We start from the raw sequence: 24,643 nt of genomic DNA on the forward strand, positions 1-24,643 counted from the left end.
CCTCTTGGGTGCTTTCCTACTTTTATCTCCATCTTCTGGACGCTGTTGAGTCCAAGCAATTACTCGTATCGGAAAAGGGCTGCCGGCGTTTTTCAATCGATAGTCGCTTCTCGGTGAAACGCATTTAAACTTCTGCTTTTGTCTTTTGAAGGCAAATTCTGGTTCCGGTTTTAACTGGTAAAATGGTGTCTTTGTTCTAGATGTCAAGAAGGACTGGTCGGATCACGCACTGTGGTGGGAAAAGAAGAAAACTTGGCTCCTTAAAACGCACTGGACGTTGGACAAATACGGGATACAGGCTGATGCCAAGCTCCAGTTCACACCTCAGCACAAGCTGCTTCGCCTCCAGCTGCCCAACATGAAGTACGTCAAGGTGAAAGTCAACTTCTCGGACAGGGTCTTCAAGGCGGTTTCGGACATCTGCAAAACGTTCAGTAAGTAGCCAGTGCCGAAAGCCACCGGTTGGCGTTTGGTTTGGCTCCTGCCTCTCCTTCGCTGCACGTGCTCATCTCGTAAATTCACTAAATTGCTGGTATTTTCCAGCTTTGAACACCCAACAGACACTTGGGCATCAAGTAGCATGGGTGTGCGCTCTTTTCCCCTTGCAAATCACAGAATGACAGAATGGTGGGGGTTGGAAGGGACCTCTGTGGGTCACCCAGTCCAACCCCCTGCCCAAGCAGGGTCACCCAGAGCAGGGGGCACAGCACCGCGTCCAGGCGGGTCTGGAATATCTCCAGAGAAGGAGACTCCACAGCCTCCCTGGGCAGCCTGGGCCAGGGCTCCGTCACCCTCAGAGGGAAGAAGTTCAAATTTAGCCTTTTATGTGCAAATACTTTTAATAACAGAACCAATTGTACTGGCAACGTAAAAAGAAATACATTTTCTGTGCTGAACTCTGTTGCGTGGCAAGGCCGTTCTCCGTTTGGTCTTGGGTGAGGCGGTAGCAGCCCTGCTTTGTGTTAAAGCTGCTGGTGTCGGGTCATAATTTTTTCTTCCTGCAAATTTATGTGCTAGATGAAAAACGAACCCTGAAATAGGAAACCTGCCAGCTCCGTGGGTTTTCTTGCAGTGGAAAATCATGTTAGAGATTAAGTGATGATGCTTCGCTGTAAAACTGTCTGGTGGAGGGAAGGAATCAAGTCTCCCTCTCTCCTCCCGAACTGCTCTTCGTGCTGCTTCCCCTTGCTGAGAAGAAGCCCCAGCAGAAAGGGTGGATCTTTTCCCACCAGGTACACAGAGCTTGTCCCGGGCTGCTGCTTTTGTGCATCACTTTTTACCCATCTTCACACTTTTCTTACCCCAGAATCACAGAATCACAGAATGGTCGGGGTTGGCAGGGACCTCTGTGGGTCACCCAGCCCAACCCCCTGCCGAAGCAGCGTCACCCAGAGCAGGCTGCACAGCACCGCGTCCAGGCGGGGCTGGAATATCTCCAGAGAAGGAGACTCCACAGCCTCCCTGGGCAGTCTGGGCCAGGGCTCCGTCACCCTCAGAGGGAAGAAGTTCTTCCTCATCTTCAGCTGGAGCTTCCTCTGCTTCAGTTTGTGCCCGTTGCCCCTTGTCCTGTCGCTGGGCACCACTGGAAAGAGTCTGGCCCCATCCTCCTGACACCCACCCTGCAGATATTTAGAGGCATTTCTAAGGTTCCCTCTCAGCCTTCTCTTCTCCAGGCTGAACAAGCCCAGCTCCCTCAGCCTCTCCTCATAGGAGAGATGCCCCAGCCTCCTCCTCATCCTCGTAGCCCTCCGCTGGACTCTCTCCAGTAGCTCCTCAAAGCTACAAAGAAGCCGGTGCTTCTTTCTCCCCCCTTACATGAGTCCTTACATGAGTTCCTCGGCGTGGGCTCCGTACCAGCGTCCTTCCTGCTCGCTCCCCTCCGAAAGGAGCCTGCAACCCGACCGGGGCCGTAGTAAATCTATTTCTGCTCTCAGAAAGCAGCTAAGGTTACTCTTGGCTGACCCAGTTATTGCGTGCAGCGGGAAGAGCGCAGCCGTACGCGCGGTGTTGCGGCGTGGTTGCGTCTGTGGTTAGGTCGGTGTAAGTATAGCTGAGTACCAAGCTTTGCTATTTCTTTCCTGTTTTGTTTTTTTTTTCAATATAAATATTGGGCAATGTCTCCTTAGAATAGAAAAGGCTTAGCCAGCATTATTCCCCAGTCGATTTTGCTTCCCCCGCCGTCTCCCGCTGCCATTTTTAATGTCGTGCTAGACAGAGAGATCGCGGGCGCGCGCTTGGTTGCTGATGAATCTCGCTAGCAGTGAGTCACGTCAGGAAATTCTGATACGGTTAATCACGTCACGAGAGATCTGTCGGTGACGCCGCAGAGCGGTCAGAACCTTACATGGGCCTGAAGCAGCTGTCTGTTCAGCTCCAGGGCTCTCGGCGTCTTTATGAAGAAACCAGCAGGATAATGCTAATATTTAAAGATGCGGATGGGGAGAAAGCCGCTCGGGTAACCGCAGGGTGGCTGTGGTAGGAGCTCTCCGCAGCAGGCGGGGAGGACGCGTCTGTCGAGGGGGGTTCTGACTTTCCTCCTATAGCATCCATCTATATACATACTCCCAGTTTTGGGAAAAGCAGGATTTTTGCTGGAAACCTCACTCCCCGTTTAGGGACTCTTCCCAGCCCGAGCTGCTTGAGCATGGGTGGAAACCACGTGTCCGAATAGAGCGATTAAATCTTGTTTAGCCCTTGTCTTTGTGCTTACCGGGAGCCAGATGTTCAGCAGAGCTGCGGGGAAGATGGCCACATCGGCGGGAGGGAAGAGGGGGTCGGGATGCGGGGAGGTGGCGGGGCTGGAGCTGGAGGGGCTGGGAAGCTCTTCCCTGGACCGCAGAGCTATTTGGACACCTATATAATACACAGGTGTCTGCTATAGAGGTGCCCAAATACCACTATGTTTGTGTATATATATAAAAAATATAGTATCTAATGTATTTTAACTTAGTTATATTTAATATATAATATACAAGTATATATTATATTATATATATACACAAAAATGTGTTGAAATACTGCTATTTTTAATATATATATATTAAAAACATAGTTGTCTTCCCTGGTCCACAGAGGTATTTGGACACCTATATAATATACAGATATATACACCTATCTAATGTACACAGGTGTGTATTGTATAGGTGTCCAAATAATGCTATTTTTTTGTATATATATAAAAGTAATATCTACGGTATTTTAACTTATTTATATTTAATATATCATATACAGGCATATATTTTATATATATACAAAAAAAGTGTCCAAATACTGCGATTTCATATATATATATATTAAAAATACAGGTGTCCAAAAGGCTCTGTGGTCCAGCGAAGAGCTTCCCCGTGGGAAGACATCTCTAGATATGGTTTGGTGTTTGCCCCAGGGAGGTCTTGGTTCATGTGTATATGAGATCCACCAGCTCCGTGGGGCAGAGACCAAACGACTCACAGAATCATGGAATGGCAGGGGCTGGAAGGGCCCTCTGTGGGTCACCCAGCCCAACCCCCTGCCCAAGCAGGGTCACCCAGAGCAGGCTGCACAGCACCGCGTCCAGGCGGGACTGGAATATCTCCAGAGAAGGAGACTCCACAACCTCCCTGGGCAGCCTGGGCCAGGGCTCCATCACCCTCAGAGGGAAGAAGTTCTTCCTCGTGTTCAGGTGGAACTTCCTATGCTCCATGCAAATCCCGGTCAGTGTCCGTCCTTTCTCCCTCTGTGTGTGACCCTGGTGCTGTGCCGTGGGTCAGACACGTTCTCAAGCGCCGGGACCCGGAGCCGAGCACTGATGGAGACCGGAGTTTGTCTCAGCCGGGAGGTCACGCGCTGGCCGGGCAAGGGGAGCTGCTGCTTTCAGCCGTGCAAAATCATCCCGGGGCTGTCGTGCTGAATTTGCGTGGGGCATTTCGTTCCTGGAAGGGGTGGGATGTATCTGCCCGCACCTTGCTGCCCGCCGCGGCTTGACGAAAATTAGAGCGGCTGGAGAGTGGTGGGGTCATCCCGGCTCCCTGCGGCAGCCCAGGGAGCTTGCCTTTTCCTTTTCCTCCAGCACAACCCTCTCTTGGGGTCTTGCAGACCACGCTAGGACATTTTCCCAACCCGCCTGTTTCCCTGTTTCCCCGCCTTGATTATTATCGTTGCTGCCCCATTTTTCTCCGTTACCTTCTCCTGCCCTCCGCAGCGTCTCTGGACGGGTTCGCTGCACTCGTGCCCAGTAGTAATCAGGCTAATTGTCTCCCCAGGGAAAACTGAGTAGATATTTCAAGGTGGAAGGGGAAAGTAGTCACCCCTGCTTTAATAGTTCTTCTCTCTGGAAATCCCTGGATTTCTAAAGTTGGGGTCCGCTGTGGCCTGGACCGATGTCCAGCAGAGAGAACTCTGCTTGTGAGTTGCTCATATTTTGGCCGTAACCATTTGCTGTCTTTGCCTCCGGAGCGTTTAATTACACGCTTCAGTAATTTTCGCATATGGCATGATTAATGAGTAATTGAAGTAGTCCTTCATGTTGCTGGGCCTCTAGCTGGTTGTGTTTATAAAATCCTCTTTACACAAGCGGGAGCACACTCGGGTGAAGTATTTAGGGTTGTGACTTTTCTTATATTCTCTTTAAATCGTAGCCGGAGGTGTCACCGTTGCGGAACGTGGTTGCTTTTTAAAGAAAAACCTCAGTTCTTCTGCAGAGTGGGGTTACTGCAAAGGGCAGCTCCCGCCGCCGGCCGGGCTGCGGCTCCCGGGGGAGAGCCCGGAGGTGGCTCTGGGAAGACGCCGGAGCCCCTCGCACATCCCTCGCTTTCTCGGAGGTCGTGCGAAGCCGGAAAAAACCCCGATCTCATTCCCAGCCGTCGCTGGATTGCGGCCCCTCGATTCCCACAGCAGCCGGGCGGGAGGTTAACGGCACGGACTGACCCTGCCTGCGGCAGGAGCGGGCAGGGGGAGAGGAGAGGTGGGGGGAATGGGCAGCCCTCACCCAAGGGCTGGCCTGGAAGCCGGCCCGGGAGCAGCTGCTGGCAGGCAGCGCCGGCCTGAAGGGCCAGCTTTGATCTGCAATTAAAGACCGGAGAAAGAGAAAGTAAAACTTCACTTTTGTTATTTTTTGGAGCGGCAAGGGGTTTGTGCTGCCTGCCTGCCCGGAGCTTGGGATGGGGCTCCCGCATGTCCCCCCCTCCTCTCCTCGTCCCGCTGGGGAGAGATTTCTGCCCAGCAGACAGCCCGTCAAATACACCAGTGCAATTTGGTGGGGCTGCAAGCAACATTTTAATCAACAGCTGCCCCTTTACTCCGCTCTCGTCAGACCCCACCAGGAGTCCTGCGTCCACCTCTGGAGCCCCCAACACAGGAAGGACATGGATGTGTTGGAGCGGGGCCAGAGGAGGCCAAGGAGATGATCCGAGGGCTGGAGCCCCTCTGCTGTGAGGACAGGCTGAGGGAGCTGGGGCTGTTCAGCCTGGAGAAGAGAAGGCTCCAGGGTGACCTTAGAGCAGCTGCCAGTGCCTGGAGGGGCCGACAGGAAGGATAGAGAGGGGCTTTTCACAAGGGGGTGCAGTGACAGGACAAGGGGGAACGGCTCTAAACTAAAAGAGGGCAGATTTAAATGAGATATTGGGAAGAAATTCTTCCCCATGAGGGTGGTGAGGCCCTGGCCCAGGTTGCCCAGAGAAGCTGTGGCTGCCCCCTCCCTGGCAGTGCTCAAGGCCAGGTTGGATGGAGCTCTGAGCATCCTGGGCTGGTGGAAGATGTCCCTGCTCATGGCAGGGGGCTGGAACCAGATGAGCTTCAAGGTCCCTTCCAACCCTGACCATTCTATGATTCTATGATTTTATTGACGTGGGTGGAAATATCCTCATTGGAAGGTGGGATTTGGGGAGTTGGGAGATGTGGCTCCATTGCGAAGCTCCCACTAACCCAGCATCCTACATGACAACGAACAGAAAATTCCCGTTTTCCTCCACATTTGATGGGCTCCATTTGATTCCAGGATGCCTTGCGTCTGCTCGTGCCCTTAAGCTGCCTCTTTACACCATCCCCTTTCTCCTCCTTCTGCCTGTATTTTTTTTCCATGTGTCCTGGGAGCAGCGAGGGACTCCAGGCAGGATCCGCTGCTGCCGCGTGAGCACGTGGGAGAGGAAAAGCAAACAGCGAGATGCGAGCGCGAAGGTTTTTTCCCATGCCTCGGCGTTTCCTGCCCTGGCGATGCTGCTTCACGTAGGGCGAGGGGAGATGCTGTGACGGGGTAAACGCTTGCATCCTCCTCCTCTTCTTCTGGCTGCGAAGATTTGGGACTTACGCTGCCCTCCAGCCTGAGCAGAGGAGCGGGGATCATTCATAGAATCATAGAATCATAGAATGGTTTCAGTTGGAAGGGATCTTAAAGCTCATCTGGTTCCAACCCCCCTGCCATCAGCAGGGACATCTTCCACCAGCCCAGGGTGCTCAGAGCTCCATCCAACCTGGCCTTGAGCACTGCCAGGGAGGGGGCAGCCACAGCTTCTCTGGGCAACCTGGGCCAGGGCCTCACCACCCTCATGGGGAAGAATTTCTTCCTAATATCTAATCTAGATCTGCCCTCTTTTAGTTTAGAGCCATTCCCCCTTGTCCTGTCACTGCACCCCCTTGTGAAAAGCCCCTCTCCATCCTTCCTATCGGCCCCTCCAGGCACTGGCAGCTGCTCTAAGGTCACCTCGCAGCCTTCTCTTCTCCAGGCTGAACAGCCCCAACTCCCTCAGCCTGTCCTCGTAGCAGAGGTGCTCCAGCCCTCGGATCATCTCCGTGGCCTCCTCTGGCCCCACTCCAACACATCCATGTCCTTCCTATGTTGGGGGCTCCAGAGCTGGACGCAGGACTCCAGGTGGGATCTCAAGAGAGCAGAGTAAAGGGGCAGAATCAAAGTTGAAAATGATTCCAGTTGATGCTGGTGGGAGCTGGAAGCACTGGGAGGGGGACGTAGTGTTGGAGCTGGGAGGAGACAGCTCTGGGAGGAAGCTCTCCAAAATCCATGACTGCTCCTTCCCTCACCCACCCCGACGAGATGAAGACATTTCCTTCAGGTCTTGGATGGTTTGTTTTTTTCCCCAGAGGCTGGTAGGGCATCACACCCAGCTCCTGCCTCGTAATCCTCAAAGAGCTGCGTGTGAATTAATCATCTGTTTTGGAAAACGAAGTCTGCGGAGCATCCTGTATCGGGCAGTGGTGGGTTCCGTGCCCGCGTCCCGACTCACTCCGGTCCCCAGCTCCCCGGGGGCGAGGGACACCGGGAAATTGGGACCCCTCTTGCATGGGGTGAGGGTGGTCCCGTCCCGGGGAGCTTGTGGGGCCGAGGGAGGAGGGATGGGGTGCGGAGAGTCCTGCGCAGGCGATGGGTTGCTTCCCCTTGCCTCTCCCTGCCCCAAAGCAACGAGGTGCCCAAGGCTTCAGCCTCCGGCCGCCCAGCGCAACCCGAGAGGAGGTGACGGTGGCATTTGGGAGCGGCGTGATGCAAGCCCGGCCCGAGCAAGGTGACACCGTCCCTCAGTCTAGATGCCGAATATGACCCTACCTTTTTTTTTTTTTTTTTTAATCTTTATAAATGGTCTCCGCTCCAGTACAGAACGTCCTCTGACTTCTGAAGTATTTGTAATATTTCCACGCCCTCCGTTGCCAAAAAACCTTCTATAAAAAGCTGCTTTTTTTTTTTTTCTTTTTTCTTTTTTGCTTTTGCAAAAGTGAAGCCCTCTGGTACTCCGAGATGCGCAGCGTCCCAGGGCTCTGCCCGTGCCAGTTAGCACGCGGAGCCGCAGCCCCAGCGCGGTCGCTTTCCAGGAGGCGAAGCTCTCCGGAGTTGCTCCTCGCCATTGCAAACCCCAATGCAAACCTCTTTAAATCATTTTCCCTGCCTTCGCGCCCCGCTGGAAAATAAAGTAGCATTTTTTCTGAAATAGTAGGGGTGGAACGGAGCCCGGGTAGGTGCGTGTGAGCATCTCGGGGGGTGTTTGGGGGGTGACGCCAGCATCTCGCGATACAGCCGCCGGGTGCTCGGTAGCACCGCGAGGATGCTCGGAGACGGCGTCGGCGTGCCGGCGCGGAGACGGACCCGGCGAAACGAGCAGAGAGGTTTGGCAGTAGCGCAGCTATTTCTAAATCTGTCTAGGGGATGGGTGGGGAAGGAAATCTCACCATTGAGAGAGGCGGCCAAATTGCAACGTACTCAGCTTTTGAAATGGCGAGGCCCAAGCGTACCGCTGCCAACTTCTGCATTTCGCTTTTTCCCTCGTTTTATTGCTTGCCTGTATTGGTCTGCAGCCGCTGTGCGGGATCCAGACGCGCGCCAGAAACCGGGCTGTAAGGGGAAGAACGAGATTTAATTGCAAGGTGACTGAAATGGAAAAAAAAAATATATATCCTTTTCTGCCCCCTCCGCACCCCGGTCCCTGTTCTGCCTCTCGAGCAGCATCAGGTTCTGTGTCACCGCGTGAGTCAGTGAATTTTTTCATCCTTACTCTGCTGCTGACAGAGGCCCTTTAAATAGACTTTCGTCTTGAAGACATCAGGAGATGCTGGCAAGCCCGCTGCCACCGCCTTCCTGGAGATTGTTCTGATTGCTCTTTACGCTCCGATGCGGAGGGTGGAAGTGGATTTTTTTTCTCTTGTTTGTGGCGCTTAACGTAATTGAGTTTACTCTGACTTTAGCTGCAGTTCAGACGCTTCAGGGCCAAGGCTCAAAGTGCTGTCTGTGCTCGGAGAGGCATCCGGATAACTGGAGTCGGGGGATTTCATCCCACTTGTGGAAAAAAAACCCGTCCAAACATTCAGCGTTTGTTGATTCTGTCTCCGACGGCCCTTTTTATTAACCTTGCAAGAACGCTTGGCTCCATCGCCATCTCCTCCTCCTCCTCCTCCTCCTCCCTGGTGCCTGCTGGTCGATGGTGCCTGATGTCAGCTCTGGGTACCACTGGCACAGGGGACGTTTGCAAGCAGCGATTGCATCGCTGCAAACCCCACTGACCTCGGTTTTCGGGTGGTTTCGCAGATTGCCACCGCGGCAGCAAGTCAAGAAGTCAACGGGCACTTGGGTTTTCCACGCTGGATTTGGGAAGGCTCCGGCAAAGCCCCGGCCAGGGTGAGCCCCAGTTTAAGTGCTGTGCCCTTGGCACTCGTTGGGCATCTCAGGAGGCTTTGCGGGATGTCCTGACATAGCTGCACGGCCCAGGGCAGCACGTGGAGAACGTGGCTCTTACCCAAATAAATATTTAAGCAGCCAGGCAGCTGAAGAACCCATAATAAAATGTTCTGAATGTAGGCGGGTGTACAAACCTGGTCAGCTGTGCTAAGGGGGTGAGGACCTGCTCCACCATCAGATACTGCCCGGCGTCCGGTACAACCACGGTCTTATCTCCACGCACTTCAGAAGTTACATAAGAATTTTTGTGGTTTTTGTTTTGTTTTGTTTTGTTTTATTTTGTTTTTTTTTCCTCTGGTCTGTTTCGCAAAACTTTATCTCGGGTGAATTTATGTTGAAGAGAAGTCATATGATTAATTCTGTAAACTCAGGTATTCTGTAAATTCAGGAAACACAATCTACAGAAGTCACTCATTCCAATGAAAAACACGGATTTTTTTTAAGTCTGAAATAGGAGAGAAATGGGGTTTGAGGTCTCATTTTTCTAAGAATCATCGTGGCGATGCGCAAAGGCTGTGATTTTTATGAGTCGTTGCTTCGAGACAGCAGTGATCCAGTGCAGAAATATCCCACTTCACAAGACATTTCCTAACAGAGGGCGACTGGATCGGCATTAAAGAGAGGATTTCCCCTAAGTGCCGTCTGTGCTACAAGTAAAATTGTGGTGTTTTTATGCTTCAAGGGCGAACCAGCTCTTTGGCCTTTTAAGGGAGCCAGAAATCGGGTGGAAAAATGGATGCTAAGAGCTCCTTTGAAGAATTAATTTTTGTTAAGTATCAAAATTGAGTAGTGAAACTAGGGTCATTTCCCATAATTGTAAATTTTGGGGAAGCCGGTGCGTACTCAGACAGCGCTTCCAGTTGATGATGCCGTGTTGAGTGTGTAGGCGATGCCAGAAACCCACGGATCTGATTTCTCATGGCAGTGAGGGCCCATCCCTAGGACCTCCAAAATCGTCACTGCATGTCCCCCAACCCCTTGGCGTGCTGCTCGGCGGGGTCTGCAGACCTCCACAGCTTGGATGGGGACTACACACCAAAATCGCCCATTTTTTCCCTCCAGACGCGTGGATTTCGGTTCCATCTCTGACCACAGATGCTTTCCCATCGCGATACACCTTGGTGGTTAACGGTGCAGCAGCCAGGAGATTTACGTGGTGGGTTCAATGCAGAAGAGCATGAACTGTGAGTCTGACACCCTGCAAGGTGGAGATTTTCCATTAAGGCAGTTTTCTAGGGGTAGTTGGTGCAGTTGGAGGAAGGAGGGTTTCATCCCAGCTCTGCTGTTCGCCTCTGGGTGGGAGGTGAATGGGCACAGCTGAGCTGGGTGAGCTGGGCAGGGGCTGGAGGAGAAATGAGGGGCTACATGGGGAAAAAAAGGCTGTGGATTTGGCTTCAGCAGGAGACAGCATGGGCACAAGTAGGCTCATGCCGGCAGAGGGAAAAGAAGATGCTGTAGGGAGTGAAATGACTTCATCCAACAGTTGGAATAATTTTTCCTGGAGGTTGAAAGCCACCTTCCCGGTCGTACCTTTGAAATGCCACCGATGAAATGCATATACGTGTGCTCCTCTCGCCAAGGGGCATTTCCCTCACTCGATAAAATCATGGAATCGCAGAATGCTTTGGGTTGGAAGGGACCTTTCAAGGCCATCTGGTCCAACCCTCTGCCATGAGCAGGGACATCTTCAGCTAGATCAGGTTGCTCAGAGACCCGTCCAACCTGACCCTCAGTGTTTCCAGGGATGGGGCATCCACCACCTCTGTGGGCTACAAATGTCCTAAGTTTCATAGAGTCGTAGAATACCAGGTTGGAAGGAACCTCAGGGATCATCTGGTCCAACCTTTCTTGACAAGTTTGACGAAGCCCTTCTGATAGGACATGGACATGGAGCTGCAGTGGTGCTAGGGCTCAGCCGCAGCTGCAGCTGGTCCAGCGTGGGCTGGAGGAGATGTCAAAGTCCAAAGTTTCCCTGCTCGAATCCAGCTGGAAAATGGTTTTGGACCAGATTTTGGTCGGTGCTCTCCCCTCCGTACAGAGCACACCACATATTGTCGCAGATGGTTTCTGCTTGCAGCTGCCACCAGCGCTGCCAGGGACGCTCGGTAAGAGGCTGGGTAGCTGGGTTTTCAAGCGCTTAGACGAGAAATAGAAAAAAAATGCTAAAAGGATCATTTACAGAAATTTCTTATAGACGTTGCCAGTGCCATCTGTCTTGTGTGTACAGACAAGGAGTATCTTCTAAAGCAAACACAGCCCCGACCAACGCGTCAATTGAAGAGTCAACACATTAGCCTTGCACTTCTCCTCGTCCGCCCACGTTTCGCTGACCCTTTTTCCTTCGAAGTGACCTTTGGCGGGAGCAGCTTGGCTTCAGCTGGAAAACGTGGATGAAATAGTTAACGGAGGGTTTCGAGTGGGAATCTGGGGCTGAAGTCAAACCCTGGGGAGATGTTTTACCCCAGGTGAGCAACTCCAGCAAATGGGCTCCTCCAGGTGCAGCAGGACCTAGTAAAAATCCCAAACCTATATGAAGGACTTGAATTTTTTTTGCGCCACTTGGATTGTTTTGCTCTTATGGCCAGAAAACTGGGGCTGGGGCTCTGGAGCGGTTCCTTGTCCTCGTTCCCAGTTAACTGGAGTCCTACCATCTGCAAGCCCTTACACCCTGGGATAGGCTCTGCTTTAGCTGCAGTAACTAAACACCACGTCTGCCAAGCCCGGCTCTGTTCAAAACACACTTTAAGACCCTTCGTACACTTATTAATCATAAGCAGCAGCAAACATTTTTTTCACCAGCAGTTTACAGAATCCCAGCATGGCAGGGGTTGGAAGGGACCTCTGTGGGTCACCCAGCCCAACCCCCTGCCCAAGCAGGGTCACCCAGAGCAGGCTGCACAGCACCGCGTCCAGGCAGGGCTTGAATATCTCCAGAGAGGGAGACTCCACAGCCTCCCTGGGCAGCCTGGGCCAGGGCTCCGTCACCCTCACAGGGAAGAAGTTCTTCCTCATCTTCAGCTGGAACTTCCTCTGCTTCAGTTTGTGCCCGTTGCCCCTTGTCCTGTCGCTGGGCACCACTGGAAAGAGTCTGGCCCCGTCCTCCTGACACCCACCCTGCAGATATTTGTAGGCATTTCTGAGGTCCCCTCTCAGCCTTCTCTTCTCCAGGCTGAACAAGCCCAGCTCCCTCAGCCTTTCCTCGTAGGAGAGATGCTCCAGTCCCCTCCTCATCCTCGTAGCCCTCCACTGGACTCTCTCCAGTAGCTCCTCATCTTTCTTGAACTGGGGAGCCCAGAACTGGACACAGTACTGCAGGTGGGGCCTCACCAGGGCAGAGTAGAGGGGGAGGAGAACCTCCCTTGAGCTGCTGGCCACACTCCTCTTGATGCACCCCGGGATCCCATTGGCCTTCTTGGTAGCCAGGGCACACTGCTGGCTCATGGTCAACCTGTCGTCCCCCAGCACAGCCAGGTCCCTCTCCACAGAGCTGCTCTCCAGCAGGTCAGCCCCAGCCTGTACTGGTGCCTGGGGTTGTTCCTCCCCAGGTGCAGGACCCTGCCCTTGCCCTTGTTGAGCCTCATCAAGTTCTTCTCTGCCCAACTCTCCAGCTTGTCCAGGTCTCGCTGGATGGCAGCACAGCCTGGCGGTGTATCAGCCACTCCTCCCAGTTTTGTGTCATCAGCAAACTTGCTGAGGGTACGCTCTAACTCTTCATCCAGGTAGTGTGCCAAGTTGCTTCTCGCTTCTTCTCTGATTCTGGGGTGGGAAATAAAACCAGCGTTGCTGTCTTGTTGCTTTGCTGCTTGGGCTTTACTTTGCATTTCCGTTGCGACCCTCAGTTGGCTTTGGTGGGTTTGTAAAGCCTCAGAGATGATGGTGCATCCAGCAGGCCGCTGCTCGGGAGGAATGTGCAGCTTATGGGTGGGAAACAGAATCACAGAATGTTCAGGGTTGGAAGGGACCTCTGTGGGTCACCCAGCCCAACCCCCTGCCCAAGCAGGGTCACCCAGAGCAGGCTGCACAGCACCGCGTCCAGGCGGGGCTGGAATATCTCCAGAGAAGGAGACTCCACAGCCTCCCTGGGCAGCCTGGGCCAGGGCTCCGTCACCCTCAGAGTGAAGAAGTTCTTCCTCATCTTCAGCTGGAACTTCCTCTGCTTCAGTTTGTGCCCATTGAACGTGCTGGGCTGCAGGGGAGCGGGGATGCTCCGGCGTGGCGAGGACGCCGCTGCCTTCGCCGTGCCCCGCGGCCGCGCACCCTTGCGAAGCGGCTGCCGAAAACTCGCCCGTATCCTTTGTAATCCGACGATGGCGTCATGAGCAACGGAGGGGCTATAAAAAGTCGCTTTGATATCAGACGGTCAAGCTTTGGGCCGTCTCCAACAGATTGCTTTCAGGAGCCGAGCTTGGCCCGGAGCCCTTCTCTTGGCCTCTCTGAGTGGTTTCAGCTGAGAGGCTGCATCAGTTGCTAATGCACCAGAAATAAACAGCGGAGTATAAACCTTGTTTGCAAAAATACCAGGGGAACTCCTCGTTTTAGGCTGTGCTGCCTCTTGTCCCTTGCGCGTGAGCCGGGTTGTCCCAGCAGATTTTTTTCTTGGTGAGGTGAGCTGGCTGCGACAAACGGGAATGCGCGTAGCTGCCTGGATTCGCGGTGGAGTCCCCATACCCGGAGGTGTTCAAAAAATGTATAGATTGTGGTACCTGGGGACATGGTTTAGCAGGCACGGTGGTGTTGGGATGATGGTTGGACTTGATAATCTTAGAGGTCTCTTCCAACATTAATCAACCTATGATTCTATGTAAATAAAAACAAAGCTTAAATTAAAGCTGTGCCAGGCGATGGTTCAGGCTGGGAGAGCCATGATATGAGAGATGGCTAAATCCAGAAGAGCCCAGCTTCTGGATTCAGGAATGCCGGGGCTAGCGGGATCCATCCCTGGCAGTCACCTAAAAACAAATCCCCCAGATGTGACAGGCACGGCAGGGGGGGTTGGGGGTGGTGCACAGGCTGTTATTACAGAATCACAGAATCCCAGCATGGCAGGGGTTGGCAGGGACCTCTGTGGGTCACCCAGTCCAACCCCCTGCCCAAGCAGGGTCACCCAGAGCAGGCTGCACAGCACCGCGTCCAGGCGGGGCTGGAATATCTCCAGAGAAGGAGACTCCACAGCCTCCCTGGGCAGCCTGGGCCAGGGCTCCGTCACCCTCAGAGGGAAGAAGTTCTTCCTCATCTTCAGCTGGAGCTTCCTCTGCTTCGGTTTGTGCCCGTTGCCCCTTGTCCTGTCGCTGGGCTCCACTGGAAAGAGGCTGGTCACATCCTCCTGACCCCCACCCTGCAGATATTTGTAGGCATTTCTAAGGTCCCCTCTCAGCCTTCTCTTCTCCAGGCTGAACAAGCCCAGCTCCCTCAGCCTCTCCTCGTAGGAGAGATGCTCCAGTCCCCTCATCATCCTCGTAGCCCTCCACTGGACTCTCTCCAGTAGCTCCTCATCTTTCTTGAACTGGGGAGCCCCAATAGCAGAGAGAAAAAAAAGGGAAAAGCACGGGTTATTATTTAAAACAGCATCGCAGGGAGGCTGTTGCAGTGTCCTCCCCGGGAGGGGACAGCTCCTGTGCCAGCCCCGTGATGCTCACCGTGTCTGCAAGCAGGGTAACGAAGCCCACGGATGTGACCTGTCAAGGGAAGCCATGCTTTAATAAATAATAATAAATAAATAATAAATTTACATAAAAATAAAAATTAAAAAATAAAAAAAAAATAAAAATTTACATAAACACATAATTAAATTTTAAAAAAAGTAATTTTTGGAATGTAGTGTTTATAATGACAAAAGTGGAGAAGCACTTCTGGTTCTCCGGCTCACGCTATATCCCGGTACGGGGCGAGGGGCGTGGAGCTCGCTTCCAGCCTGACGTTTCCTGGACAGGCTGGAGAGTTGGGCAGAGAGGAACCTGATGAGGTTCAACACGGGCAAGTGCAGGGTCCTGCACCTGGGGAGGAACAACCCCAGGCACCAGTACAGGCTGGGGCTGAGCTGCTGGAGAGCAGCTCTGCGGAGAGGGACTGGGAGTGCTGGGGGACGACAGGGTGACCATGAGCCAGCAGCGTGCCCTGGCTGCCAAGAAGGCCAATGGGATCCTGGGGTGCATCAAGAGGAGTGTGGCCAGCAGGGCGAGGGAGGTTCTCCTCCCCCTCTGCTCTGCCCTGGTGAGGCCCCATCTGCAGTGCTGTGTCCAGTGCTGGGCTCCCCAGTTCAAGAAAGATGAGGAGCAACTGGAGAGAGTCCAGCAGAAGGCTACAAGGATGATGAGGGGACTGGAGCATCTCTCCTACGAGGAGAGGCTGAGGGAGCTGGGCTTGTTCAGCCTGGAGAAGAGAAGGCTGAGAGGGGACCTTAGAAATGCCTCTGAATATCTGCAGGGTGGGTGTCAGGAGGACGGGGCCAGACTCTTTCCAGTGGTGCCCAGCGACAGGACAAGGGGCAACGGGCACAAACTGAAGCAGAGGAAGCTCCAGCTGAAGATGAGGAAGAACTTCTTCCCTGTGAGGGTGACGGAGCCCTGGCCCAGGCTGCCCAGGGAGGCTGTGGAGTCTCCTTCTCTGGAGATATTCCAGCCCCGCCTGGACGCGGTGCTGTGCAGCCTGCTCTGGGTGACCCTGCTTGGGCAGGGGGTTGGGCTGGGTGACCCACACAGGTCCCTGCCATCCCCTGCCATGCTGGGATGCTGTGATTCCCTGCTTCCCAAGGAAAGATGCTGGCGCTGGCGTGAGCGGGGCAGACGCATCTGCCGGGGGGACGTGTCCCGGTCAGATCACGTGCTGGGGACCAAATTCCGGTTTTAATTACGATCCCGTGCCTGGGAGTGTACTGGCAAACTCCCACTGCTGCCAGCGCGGTGGTGAGATATGAGCCCTGTAACTTCTGCTCGTTAGGATAATGACTTATTGTCTTGTTCAGCATTCCTCGTGGTGGGAAAACACCGCCTGGCTGCGATGCAGCCGGCTCCCTTTCCTCCAGCTCCCGGGCTCCCTGGCAGCTACCGCCGCCGGCGTCGATGTGCGGCGGGGATGGCACCGGGGGCTGCTTCCCTGAGGGCATCCCGAAGGCGAAGCTTCGCACGTCTCCGTGCGGCCGAGCATTTTTGGGCAATATATGGAAAAAAACAGAGCTGGAAACGACACAGGGGTTGAACATGGACACCCAGCCGCAGCGGAGAGCTCCGCAACGCTCCCTTCCAGGCTCGAGCACGACCCGTAACCTCCTTTTTGCCAATCCGAGCTGTATTTCGGAGCTCCGCGACCTTTTTGCAGCCTTTCGCCATCGCAGTGGGATGGCGGCGTGCCCAGGTGAAGGCTTTTCCAGGTCAGTTCCCACACAGCGACTGAGGGCGGTGTAGAGGAGGTGGAGGTTTTGATTTCCCCTCTTGGTTTGCGCAGCGCCGGCGAGGGACGCCGGGCTCCCCGCCGGTCCCTCCGCGGTGCCGGTGGCACGATGGAGGGTGGGCACCGCTTTCCCGGGAGGCTCCATCCCGCTTGGAAGCGACTGCCGCAGGCAGAAGCAAAAACAAAGTACTGCCTTTGTGGGAAATGGCCCTGAAATTCGCTTTTTCCATTAACCCGCCATAATCCCACGGCGTAAAACACAAACGCGCTGGGATGCTCTTCGTTTTAATTAACACGGGTTTAAAATTCTTCAGGCTGGTTCTAGGCAAGGAAATAGGAGAGGATGGAGTTTCGCTGTGAGAAGGAAACGCTTGGGCCAAGATCTCTTTAAAAAGTGGGTGCCTTACGTACAGGCTCTAAAATCTCCAGTCTGAGAAGTAAATAAATGGCTCGACGCTTGGATCGCTCCTGTGGAAGTGAGAGTACCTGGCCTGTCACCTGGGTGCCTAAATAGGGGTTTACTGGTTAATATATTTATATCTGTATTTGTATTTGTCTTTGTCTTTGTCTTTGTATCTGTATTTATATTTATATTTATATTTATATTTATATTTATATTCTATTTATATTTAAGATAATGGGTGGGAGTGGTACTAGGCTCTGTCGCAGGGTCTGGCAGTGCTCGTATTTGCGTTTGAGTGACTGTGCCTGGGAAATTCTGCGTTTTACCCAAATGCTAGGTCACCTCTCCAGCCAAGGACGGTGCTTGTTTCCGACAGGCTTGCAGGGACAACGTTCTCAGCTTGATTTTTAACCATTGCAAAGCAGGAAAGTCAGCCAAGGGAGATGTTGCACATTGCTGGATGGTGTTCCTGAAGGAAGGATGTTCTGCTGTGGCCAGCAGGGCGAGGGAGGGGATTCTGCCCCTTTACTCCGCTCTCGTCAGACCCCACCTGGAGTCCTGCGTCCAGCTCTGGAGCCCCCAGCATAGGGAGGACATGGATGTGTTGGAGCGGGGCCAGAGGAGGCCACGGAGATGATCCAAGGGCTGGAGCACCTCTGCTACGAGGACAAGCTGAGGGAGCTGGGGCTGCTCAGCCTGGAGAAGAGAAGGCTCCGGGGTGACCTTAGAGCAGCTGCCAGTGCCTGGAGGGGCCGACAGGAAGCATGGAGAGGGACTTTTCACAAGGGGGTGCAGTGACAGGACAAGGGGGAACGGCTCTAAACTAAAAGAGGGCAGATCTAGATTAGATATTAGGAAGAAATTCTTCCCCATGAGGGTGGTGAGGCCCTGGCCCAGGTTGCCCAGAGAAGCTGTGGCTGCCCCCTCCCTGGCAGTGCTCAAGGCCAGGTTGGATGGAGCTCTGAGCACCCTGGGCTGGTGGAAGATGTCCCTGCTGATGGCAGGGGGGTTGGAACCAGATGAGCTTTAAGGTCCCTTCCAACCCTGAGCATTCTATGATTCTATGTTCTTTTTTCCCCTTTTTTTCCATCCTGCCTTTGTAAAAGTGGTCCATTTTCTCCCCAGACATCAGGCATCCAGAAGAGCTCTCCCTTTTGAGGAAACCCAGAGATCCGTCAAAGAAAAAAAAGAAGAAGCTGGATGATCAATGTGAAGACGACGCCTTCGAGCTGGAGGGTCCGCTGATCACGCCGGGGTCTGGTGAGGCGGGGCTTTCAGGGAAGGGGTCAGCAGGAGGCAAACAGATAATAAAATGAGGGGGGGGAATATGACACTGCAGTATCGGTCTGACCTAATTCCTGAAGGTCTGTGCGAGAAGCGGACCCCAGATAAATTCCACGAATCACCCAGGGCTGCAGCACGCGGTCGCGGTCGCACAGATGCATGCCTGAAGCTGTCACGCATTTCGGGGAGCAGAACAACGCCAGACTTCATAAAATCAAGCAGAAACCAAGTGTGACCGCTTTAAGACCCAGATCGTGTTACTGAAAGGTTTTCTTACCCTATTAAGAAAGGAGTTAAATGGAAAATCGTTCCTAATGTCAGATTCCAGGTGTGTTTTAGGCAGTACCACCATTCTATTCTGGATTTATAGCGCAGCAAAACCAGTATTTTATTAATTGCATTAATGCTCCATTATGTTAAGGGCGTGGCTATAGATCATAACGCTAAAAAAACCCCTTTTATTGGAGGGGGTGGGGGTAGTTTGCCAGTCTGGTTTACGGAACCCGAGCAGAGCTGCTAAGAGGATTGCTAACGGAGGAACGTCGCTGACGGCGTCACGCCTCTTGCCACCGGCAAGAGGTTGGACTAGATGACCCACAGAGGTCCCTTCCAACCCCTACTATTCTGTGATTCTGTGATTCTGTGGGCAGCACGTTGATGCAGGGAGGTGTTTGCGAGCAGAAGGGGGGTTTTGGCTCTGCTCCGTGGCTGCTGGAGACCTGGGGTGTGAAGGGAAATGGCAGGAGCTTAAACGATGGAGTCGGTCGAGTGGGAGCCCTTTAGCCCAAATGGAGTCGTGGAGAAAGCCGCGGGGACGCGCGCTGCCGGGCGGGCGAGGCGTCGCCGGCTGCCAAAGCCCTTGGGTTTGCATCCAGCCAGGAGAGGGAAGCAGGGCAGCTTTAATTAAAACATCTTGGGATTCAGTAAACTTGCATTAATTGGTCTTAAATTAATGTCCGAGCGAAGGCCCTGCAGTGTGGTTAATGCCACGGGTGGCTCCAGGCTTGCAGGCAGGAAGGTGTTGGGTGTGCAGGGCGCGGGCGAGAGCGACGATGCCCTGGAGCTGCCGTGCCGGAGCGACGCGCGCCACGGGCTCCGCAGCAAGGGGAAAACCATCCTTCTTTCGCCCCGGTCTCGCTCTTTCTCCTCTCGGTTACGGGAAAATACTCCTTGGCTAGTCCTCTCCCACCCCTGGCTCGGGGAGTTTTCCCTGCGTCGGGGCGAGGGAAAGGGCAAGGCTCCCTTCGGGCAAGGCTCCAGTCCATTTTCATTTTCATTTGGCATTTTCATCTTGAAAGCCCGTAATTAGCCTGTCCAAAAGTCAGTGTTCGCGGAGAGCATCTCCGTTAGATCAGTAGGAAATACGTGGCCTGCTTTGGGGGAAATGTATGCAAAAGATAGGGTTTTATTTTAATTATTTATTATTATTATTTTAATTATTTATTATTATTATTTATTTATTTTCAGTGAGTCACTTTGAGCTGTCTTGCCAGTTCAGCTTTCTTCATGAATTAAACTGCTTTTGCTGCAGATTGAATTCCTGCAGCTACCTGTGAAGCTTAGGTCCCATGAGTTAGAAGTCACGTTTTTAATCTGAATAAACTGTTGCTGGCGCTGTTCCGCCATCAGTTTGCGTGCCAGATGCTTCTGGAAGACGAGTTCATGTTTCGGGATCTGTGCATTTGGGCGTGTGTAGGTGCGACGGGCGCGTTCTGTCACTGAGCACCCGGTTGGCATCACGGTCGGCAGAGCTGTCGAGACACCCACAGCAAATATTGCCCAACACTTTCCATTAGAAGACTTCGCTCGTTTAGAAGTTAGCCAAAGTTATAGCTATTTCAGCTGGAGCTTTCCATGGCATTGCCTGCCTTGGGCAAATTTTTGAAGGGAAGCTACTTCTGAGATGCTTCAGATGTTTGGAGGTGATGAGGAGAACATCCAAGGGGAAGCTTTGCTCTTCTGGAGCAGACACTCAAGTGGAGGAATGTGGGGGGATGTCCACGGGAAAACCTGCCCGATTTGGGGCAAGAAGTGAGATTTTCTTTTCTTGGTCTAGTTAATGCTTGAGCCATGTGAAGGTTGAGGCTGGCGCGCTGCGAGGGCGGATGGGGAGGAGGCAAGAGCATCTTTTGGCATGCAGTTTATGGATGGTGATGGTGGTTTATTGCCGGTTCTTGTTGGACTGCTCTGCTCCAGTGTTAGAACAGTCCGTGGGGAGAGCACATTTCTGCTGCTTTTATAATAATAGAATCATAGAGCATCTCAAGTTGGAAGGGACCATAAGGATGATTGAGTCCAACTCTGGAGTAGAAGTACCTGGTAGAAGTACCTAGCAAGTCACCCCTGGCCTTCTCCTTGCAAGTGTGAAGCTTGAAGGTGGATGTCTCCATCCTTTGACCATTTCTGATGCTTTTTTGCTCGTGCCTGGTTTGCCGGGTCTGTCCTGATGGCAGCTACCCACGGTGCTCACTGGTCCTCCACATCAGTAATCCAGACCAAGATGCTGGCAAAACTAGCAGGAGCATGAAAAGCATCCTGGGGGTTTTCGTGTTTGATGGCGACGGACGGTTTGCACTTATATTTTCCATCCTGTCAGACAGTTTAGAGTCATGTTTCTATATTATTTGAAGTTTCCTAACCAAGATGTTGGCTGTCCTTGGTATGATGCTTCTGATTCAAACCGTTCTTAAAGCTCCTTCAGATACCCATCACAAAAAAATGAGAGTTTAGAAAGGTTTTTCTGTTGTCTTGGTCTTAGACTTTTCCAGCTCAGCTTTCTGTCCTTTCTCTTGGGTGTTCAAGGAGGAGGGATTGTTTGGAGGCAGGAGCTGGAGGGTGGCCCGAGGGGGGAGTTCAGGGCAGCGGCAGGAGGTGGCACAGGAGACCTTGCTTGTGGCATCTCAACCCTGCCACGTGCCCCTTCAACACCTTGAATGGGTGCTCTTGGGTGCAACGAATTGCACGTCCGAACAGGCTCAGAAATGAAAAAGGACACAGCTCTTTCCCAAAAAGCCAGGTATTGGTCCTTCTGGGCACTGGTGCACAGATTTATGCCCCACAAGTGGTGCTGAGCTCATTGCCCGACGTACGTGCGCAGTGGAATTACTGACATTAGGAGACGGTCGTTGAACCGCCCTTATTTTGAAAAATGCTTATTTTGTATTCTTAACGTAAAAATCGATGCTCCCGTGAAACGAATAGGGGCTGTTTAGCTCTCAGCTATCCTGGGGTGTGAGATACCGAGCTGGGTCCACTTTCCTCTCTCCAGATTTGTAATTTCAGAAGGGGTTTTTTGTGTCTGCTTTGAGTCCGTACGAGCGGTGAAGCTTTAAAAGGCCGGGGAGGAATGCGTGCTTCAGGATCGGTTTCGCAGCAGATCGCACCGCTCGCTCAGCGTATTAATACCAAATTTGTTTGGCCGTCTCCGCAAGCTTTTCCGTCCGTGAAATGCCGCGTTGCCGTGCCCGGCTGTTTCTTGTAATGGGAATAAAATAACCGTGGAGTCACTTCGGTTGCTTTGCCTGCCGAGTCCACCAACGCTGCTGCAAACGCTCCCGTTTGGGGGGGTTAAACCTCACCTGTGCTGTTCTGCCCTCTTCGGAAAATGCCCATTTTCGGCTTTGGTCCTTCCGTGCTCTCCCGGTGACTTTTCTCTCGTCTTCTCACTTCCCTCCTTTCTTTCCCTCTCTATAGGCACCGATATTCTTTACATCGGCCCCGTCAAAGGTGAGCTCCACCTCAGTAGGACTTTTGCGCTCTGCCTCTGGTCTCTTTGGCTGCGCCCTTAGTTTATTTTCCTGCTCCTCTAAAACTTTTGACTTCCAAAATCTTTAAGCGACAGGTAATGCCGGTAAGTCGGGGGCCGTTCGTGTCCCAGGTGCCGCAGAAGCGCAGGGGCAGGAGTTTCCCGGCATGGGAGACCTGCGCCTTTTCCCATGGATTTGGGCTGGAATGAGTTTTCCATCAGTTTTGCTCTTGGAGAAGAGCTGAGAGAGAGGGGCAGCTTTTCATGGGAAAACAAGCAGAGCAGTGTTTTCCCATTGCGGAAAAAAAATGGTAAAAAAAAAAAAAAAAGAAAAGAAATGAAAAGGGAAGGTTTTTCGTCCGCTGGCTTCGGGTTTGTGTCTGAGCTGGCTTGGTTGGGAGCAAGCAGGGCTTGGCTGTGTGCTAACTCCCGGCTTTGATTCCTCTCACCGGTAGGAAACATATATTCGAGCCCAGGACTGTACAGCAAAACCATGACGCCGACCTACGACGCGCACGACGGCAGCCCCCTCTCGCCCACCTCCGCCTGGTTCGGCGACAGCGCCTTGTCGGAGGGGAACCCGGGCATCCTGGCCGTCAGCCAGCCCGTCACCTCCCCGGAGTCCTTAGCGAAAATGTACAAGCCGCAGGCGCTGCTCGATAAAGCCAAAATCAACCAAGGGTGAGTTAAGGATTTGCTTTTCTGCTCTTGCGGGTTTTTTCTTCTTTTTTTTCCCCCTCTTTTTTTGTTTAAATGTGCGGTTTTAAATGGAATTCTTGAAAGCGTCATCGCGACTTCGCCGGAGCTTTTTGTGTGTGTTATCCCGTGTTGACAATTTGCAGATGGCTGGATTCGTCCCGATCTCTTATGGAGCAGGAGGTGAAAGAAAATGAAGCTTTGCTCCTCCGGTTCAAGTACTACAGCTTTTTTGACCTGAATCCAAAGGTACAGAGCTATTTATTTTACTTGTGTCTGGCAGGGAAAGGCTTTGGGTGAAGGATGCCTGTGTCTGTATTGATGGCCTCAAGTTGCACCAGGGGAGGTTCAGATTGGATATTAGAAAAAAATTTCTTCACTGAAAGAGCGGTCAGGCGTTGGCCCAGGCTGCCCGGGGCGGTGGTGCAGTCCCCATCCCTGGAGGGGTTCAAAAACCGTGTGGATGTGGCACTTGGGGACATGGTTTAGCAGGCACAGTGGTGTTGGGTGGATGGTTGGATTTGATGATCTTAGAGGTCTTTTCCAACCTTAATGATACTACGATTCAAGCACCAGCTTGGAGTACCCCGATATGAGGAGAAGCAATGGCCTCAAGTTGCATCAGGGGAGGTTCAGATTGGATATTAGGAACAATTTCTTTACTGAAAGAGCGGTCAGGCGTTGGACCAGGCTGCCCAGGGCAGTGGTGGAGTCCCCATCCCTGGAGGGGTTCAAAAACCATGTAGATGTGGCACTTGGGGACGTGGTTTAGCAGGCACGGTGGTGTTGGGTTGATGGTTGGACTTGATGATCTCAGAGGTCTTTTCCAACCTTAACGATTCTATGATCTCTAATGTGTATCTGTGCTGGTAAATCCTCCACCGCTTTGGAAACTGGTCGTGCAGGCATCCAGCCCGGGTTGGCGTGCTCCCACGTGCCGGTGTGCCAATGCTTGGGTATTGCCAGCGATGCTCTGAGGGCTGCTTAGAGCCACTCCGCTTCGGCGGCGGAGGCTTTTCGGTCTCGGATTGAAGCTCTGCATTGAGATGAAAGACGAAGTGGTCCATCTTGAGCTGAGCTCGAAGGTTTTACAACCATCCCGTGGTTTTTTGCGCTGTGCCGTAGTACGACGCGATCAGGATCAACCAGCTGTACGAGCAGTCCAAGTGGGCCATTCTGCTGGAGGAGATCGAGTGCACGGAGGAAGAAATGATGATGTTTGCGGCGCTGCAGGTAGGAGACAGCCCGAGACGCTTGCGGTTTTGGTTAAACTGGATTTTGCAGCTTTGCAGACTTCTCTGTCGATGAATATTGATTAACGTGATAAATGAAATCCGCTGTAACTGGTGTTTAGGGCTACAAGGATGGTGAGGGGACTGGAGCATCTCTCCTATGAGGAGAGGCTGAGGGAGCTGGGCTTGTTCAGCCTGGAGAAGAGAAGGCTGAGAGGGGACCTTAGAAATGACTACAAATATCTGCAGGGTGGGTGTCAGGAGGACGGGGCCAGACTCTTTCCGGTGGTGCCCAGCGACAGGACAAGGGGCAACGGGCACAAACTGAAGCAGAGGAAGTTCCAGCTGAAGATGAGGAAGAACTTCTTCCCTCTGAGGGTGACGGAGCCCTGGCCCAGGCTGCCCAGGGAGGCTGTGGAGTCTCCTTCTCTGGAGATATTCCAGCCCCGCCTGGACGCGGTCCTGTGCAGCCTGCTCTGGGTGACCCTGCTTGGGCAGGGGGTTGGACTGGGTGACCCACAGAGGTCCCTGCCAACCCCGAACATTCTGTGATTCTGTGATTTCGAGCCTCACCTTGTCTTCAGTGGGAGCTTGGACTTCTCACGCTGGTAGAAGTCGGATCATTTCCCGTCTCCTAATCCTCACTTGAGCTTATTAGGTAATTTAAATATTTGCTGCTGATCACTTCTGGTGAAGAGGAACTTGGCCTTCTTTTACCAAACATGTTTATGTCTATCTTAACGTTC

The 24,643-nt window shown here is 52.9% G+C and overlaps 1 protein-coding gene across 4 annotated transcripts in view; it reads left to right on the plus strand.

Annotated features, from left to right (window-relative positions):
• Positions 1-24,643, plus strand: part of FERMT2 (FERM domain containing kindlin 2) — a 65,018-nt gene that overhangs the window by 23,169 nt on the left and 17,206 nt on the right. For 2 of the 4 annotated variants that reach the window (XM_075427179.1, XM_075427180.1), the window contains exons 2-7: positions 201-434; positions 18,066-18,200; positions 21,918-21,950; positions 22,425-22,650; positions 22,812-22,914; positions 23,791-23,898. In XM_075427179.1, the coding sequence (XP_075283294.1) occupies positions 201-434; positions 18,066-18,200; positions 21,918-21,950; positions 22,425-22,650; positions 22,812-22,914; positions 23,791-23,898 (839 nt within the window). The remainder of the gene's footprint in view (positions 1-200; positions 435-18,065; positions 18,201-21,917; positions 21,951-22,424; positions 22,651-22,811; positions 22,915-23,790; positions 23,899-24,643) is intronic. The other 2 variants (XM_075427181.1, XM_075427182.1) reach the window with 1 other exon arrangement.

Source organism: Opisthocomus hoazin, chromosome 7 (genome assembly GCF_030867145.1).
Source record: "Opisthocomus hoazin isolate bOpiHoa1 chromosome 7, bOpiHoa1.hap1, whole genome shotgun sequence".
In the NCBI taxonomy this organism is placed as follows: Eukaryota; Metazoa; Chordata; class Aves; order Opisthocomiformes; family Opisthocomidae; genus Opisthocomus; species Opisthocomus hoazin.